Source organism: Penaeus monodon, chromosome 16 (assembly GCF_015228065.2).
Source record: "Penaeus monodon isolate SGIC_2016 chromosome 16, NSTDA_Pmon_1, whole genome shotgun sequence".
NCBI lineage: Eukaryota > Metazoa > Arthropoda > Malacostraca > Decapoda > Penaeidae > Penaeus > Penaeus monodon.
Genome location: NC_051401.1, coordinates 15,969,967 through 15,974,724, shown reverse-complemented (window position 1 = coordinate 15,974,724; position 4,758 = coordinate 15,969,967). Strand labels below are relative to the sequence as shown.

General features: G+C 44.6%; 1 protein-coding gene across 1 annotated transcript in view; it reads right to left on the bottom strand.

Moving 5' to 3' along the window:
- Nucleotides 1-571: 571 nt before the first annotated feature.
- LOC119582558 (serine/threonine-protein phosphatase 6 regulatory ankyrin repeat subunit B-like) overlaps nt 572-4,758 on the bottom strand; it is a 45,922-nt gene continuing 41,735 nt past the window's right edge. Inside the window, 10 exon segments of the mRNA XM_037930909.1 lie at nt 572-1,150; nt 1,152-1,576; nt 1,579-1,878; nt 1,881-2,373; nt 2,795-3,208; nt 3,324-3,614; nt 3,727-4,038; nt 4,242-4,456; nt 4,459-4,555; nt 4,557-4,654. Of these exon segments, the coding sequence (XP_037786837.1) occupies nt 689-1,150; nt 1,152-1,576; nt 1,579-1,878; nt 1,881-2,373; nt 2,795-3,208; nt 3,324-3,614; nt 3,727-4,038; nt 4,242-4,456; nt 4,459-4,555; nt 4,557-4,654 (3,107 nt within the window). The 3' untranslated portion in view covers nt 572-688.

Sequence of the window (4,758 nt, the reverse complement as noted above, 5' to 3'; positions counted from 1 at the left end):
GTTTTATGCCTTTACTTTTACTTTACTTTTATACTGCACGTTTTTCTCGAGTTTAAAATTTGTTTTAAGTTTTTATTTTCTAGTATTTTAGCTTATTGTATTTTAATTATTTTAACGTAATTCTTAAAGATGGTTTTGCTTTAGTTTTATGAATTCGTTTTGTTACGTTTTATCAAGCGACGGAGGGGGTAATGCTGGAACAAACCCACGCCAAAATAAGCTCCTCTGACCACGCTACCAACTCATGGGGCTTATACCAGGATTTAAATAATTTAAATTTATTGGTAAGGCGGCCCTGGTCATACCAATTGTTTTTATACACCACACCATGTATACAGACTAATTAGTCTCTGTTACCAGCTCATATATAGCATGTCACTTCTCGAACATATCTAAAGTACCAAATATTTGTGACGAGTACTGGCAAATCTAAAATAAAAGGATTTAACCTTTCGCGAATGATAGAAAAAATACATGAGTAATAACAAATATATTTATCAATGTTTTTACAGATATTGACTTAGGCTGAAACAAACCCCTTATAGCTGTTTAAAATGGAAAATATTCATTCAATTCAGAAATTAATATGTGTGTCTTTGAGTACCAATAGATGTTTTTTGTGTGTATCTGTATGTGCATGTATGTGTGTGTGTGTTAATTTGAGTGTCGTATATATACACACAGGTACTTACAGGATAGACTCCAGGAACTTGACGATCTGCACAGCTCCAAAGCCTACTTTTGGCCTCTCAAAATCCCCGCCGAAATAAGCTGGTACTTTCGAAGGCACCAAATAAGCTACTTCATCTCCGTTTTTCTGGAAGTGGTGGCACATCAGTCGGAAGACGTCTGCCATTAGGCTGACCAGGGCACCTTCCTCCCACTTTTCTCCTCGCCTTCTCTTTTCTTCCAGTCGCATGAAGAAGCAGTTCTTAAGGGCGAAGCCAGGTGGGGTGGCGATCTTCCACGGCCGACAGTCCCACCAGCTGTATCTGTTCTTAACTTCGCGAGGCATCCAACGTTCGGCCTTGAAAGTGTACAGGAGCGTCTTGCAGGTCATGTAGACTCGCCGTTCGTCGGGGGAGAGGTCCTGTAGGACGACTGCTTCGGTTTCGGCGAAGGAAAACCTCCACTGAGAGTCCTCTATGTTTGGTGATGCCCAGTGTCTCCTTGTCTGCTTGTAACGGGGTGAGATACGGCTTGGGGAAGTCTGGCGGCCAAGGAGTAGCGATGACAGGGACGAGATCCACACCAATCAGGAGAAGGGGATACTCGGATCCCTGCCACGCCATTTGGATCGCCGCACCCACCTGGGTCCTTGTCACCCCTGGAGGCACGAGGCTGAGGCGAGGATCACGAAAATGGTGGTGTTTCAATGCTTCATACGTTAGATTGTAGAAAGTGTTCTTCCAGACAGTGGCTTCAAGATTCTTCTCAAAGTCTGGATCTTCACTTTCCACTTTGATGCATAGTTTATGTCCCTTTGCAATGGCCTTGAGCTTTGGCAATTCACAAACTTCCACCTTCACTTCCGGAAGGTGTGAGATGACCAGATTGACATCGAATTCATCAGGGCAAAAAGGCGAGTGTTGTCTCGAGAGCTCCCAGGATTTTTTAGACTCCCGTTAAACACTGGGTTTTCTTCTCCCACCTTTCCTTTGATGATCTCAATTTCGGCCATGACTGCGTTCTTTACTTCAGCCGCCTCCCCAAATACTAAAAATTCATGAATTTTCACAGTCATTTCAATGAGTTTGGATAACGTGAGAGAATGAAAGTGATTTTGGAACACCATTAGTGGGTCGTTTGTGTCTGGAAGGTCATTTATTTCCCCAGACTTACGATATTTCTTCAAGTAAAGGTCGAAATTCCGACATAATCTAAAGGTGTAGTCCCTCCCTTGCAAATAGTTTTTCTCCAGCGGGAAAGTGACCACAGCCGTTTGTAGGCCATCGAGTAACCGAACATGGCCGCCAAGTGTGCAGGTGTGTGTCCTCCAGTGTCCCTACAGGTGTGGTCGGCTCCAAGGTTCAGTAACAAGGCTACCAGGTTCTTGTGGCCATAAGCAGCAGCCTGATGCAGCGCAGTCGTTCCTGTGATAGGATCAACCTCCTCGTTCACCGAAATGAGCCCCTTCGTTATCAAAATAAACGGAAGCTGCACGAGGCCAAGTTGCGACGCCACCAGAAGCGTTCTTCTTACAATGGTCGTTTCATATGTAGGTGTCTCTGACAGGGTGACTCCAGGGATCAGGTGCCTTTGGTACAGGTCATGATGGAGGTCCTGGATCTTCCTGAAAAGCTCTTTATCTTCTTCGTCCTTTGTCTTTTCCTCCTGATGATTTAACACTCTCATTTCTTGCTCGTAAATCATCTGGATGGATAATCCATGGTTGTTTTAATAGGTATTCATATCTTAATGCTATAAGTAATTATAAGACAAGACCAAAATATTCTAAACAGGGATGGTCTTAACATTTTTTCTTTTGAAGTTAGAATCTGCAGTCTTGTCTTTAAAGTTTCAAGTGGTATATTTGAGAAATGTGTTTGCATTGTTTATAACTGTCAATCAAAAGGTTCTAAATGCTACTGAGAATGGAAGAAATAGTGAAAGATGCAAGTTTTAACAAAATTTCTTAGTTTTATTTAATGTAATGCATAATTAGTAAATTTCCTGATCTAGAAAGGAGACGATAAAGAGAAACAAGTCTAAGCTACTGGTTATAGGTGCTCTTGAATATGATTACTTACTGATTTTCATCCTAGAACCGTGACTTTGCTAGGAATCCCTTGGCTTACCTTTTCCAGCTCTGTCTTGGGGAAGGTGAGAGCGAATCCCGTGGAAGTTGGCCAGTAGTGTCCTTAATGTAAAGACTGGCCGTGGTCTTGGCCATGAAGTGAATGAACCTCTCGTGTCCCTCCTGAACTGCCGCCGCCATGGGAGACATCCCGCTGCACACATCGTTCCCGTGGGCCAGCGCTCCCGCCTGCTGTAGGAAGAGGGCCGTCAAGGTACAATTGGCTCGTGCAGTTTCGACCATGAGGCTGGTGAGGAGCTGCTGCTGCTGTGGCTTGCCTGATGACTGAGTGGGCCATGCTGCCTTCCATGGTGTCCGACTCCGCAAGGCGTTTAGCAAGCAATCAATGCCATCACGCAACTCGGCGGATTCACAGTGTGTTTTTTCTTCTTGCAAGACATTCTCCATGTGCTGGACAAGAAGTAAAGGATTACCTGTGAGTAATTTGCACACCTTTGTGAGTACTTGACTTTATCCATGTTTTTTTTGAAGTTCGTTAAGAAAAAAAGAAAAAGGATATATAAACCCCGGGGATGAGCATGCTGACCATAGCGGTTACATCAGGAGATAGCCATGCGACCTGCACTAGATTGAGTCGGTGAAACGTGATGTTGACAGACGCCCCGGCAGCTAACAGCAAACTGACAATCCTCGGCCGGTTGGATGTGATTGCGAGAACAAGGCTGTGGGTACTGTACTCTCCTGTGGGCTCCAGAGGGGCACCTGCCTTCACTAGTGCAGATGCTTTCTTGACATCATCACCAGTGCTAATGACACCTAGCAGCTCTCCATACAACTCCTCTTGACTTTTTCCTGTCTAACAGGCATGCAAACTTTAGTTCTGCTGCCGGTATATGAGGCAGATGACAAACGTTTATTTCTAAACTCTTCACCTTTGATTCTAGACACACAACATTGACGCAACATACCTCATCTCGTTTCCTAGCCTGGATAAGAGCTTCTGCAACTTGAATATGACCATTTTGGCGTGCCAATTCGTCTGCTGTTTGTCCTCGGTGGGTGAGCACCCCAGGATACACGCCGCACATTTCAATCAAGACCTCAACTGTCTTTTGGTGTCCTAAAATGGCAGCCAAATGCAGGAAGGTGTGTCCGCGGGAATCCTGGTAATGACCATCACGGGTCTTGGGAATTACATCCTTAAGGGTAAACCATTCCTGCGCACGCACATTTGAAATCAGATTCCCATGGTCATATTCATATACCTCTTGGCTATCTGCCTGCAAGCATCAAAGTTCTTTTTATGACAAGTTCAATATCAACTATGAATGGTCAGTAAATATTTTTTGAACTTTCAAAAATATATTCTTTGAATTATATTCTGCAGGATGTATTCATAAAAACACTAGATATCAGAGAGATAAAGCATAAGTATAACTATATCTAAACCCCTCCCCACTGTTATAATAAAGGGCTACATTACATGCAGTTTCCCCCTGGGTATTGATGTCGGATTTGAGTCTTGGAGTTTCAGGAACCACCAGCGGATGTCGTTCATCCCCCACACATCTGCGCAATTATCTGGAGTGTGCCCATTCTCATCTCGCGCATTGGGGTCCAGCCCATACTTTAGGAGCAGCTTTGGGCCCTGCTCTTGAGGGCCCCGCATGGCTGCCATGTGGAGAGCTGTCATACCGTGGGCGACCGGGCATGACGGTCACAGCCAGACTCGATGAGGAGAATACCAGGTGATCGTGGCCATGTTTGGGGAGCAGTGTGCAGGGGGGTGAATTTTCCCTTTGGGTGTGCATACATCGATGTTGGCGCCCGAAGCGAGCAAGGCAGCGATGCCGGCTTCATCGCCTCTATATGCTGCCATATGCATGGCGGTGAAGGCTGGAAAATAATGATTTACGCCATGTATCAGTATATCTACTCTATAGATGTGAATGTATTAGCATAGTTAAAATTCAGCTCTAATCTTCAAATATGAAGGTAAT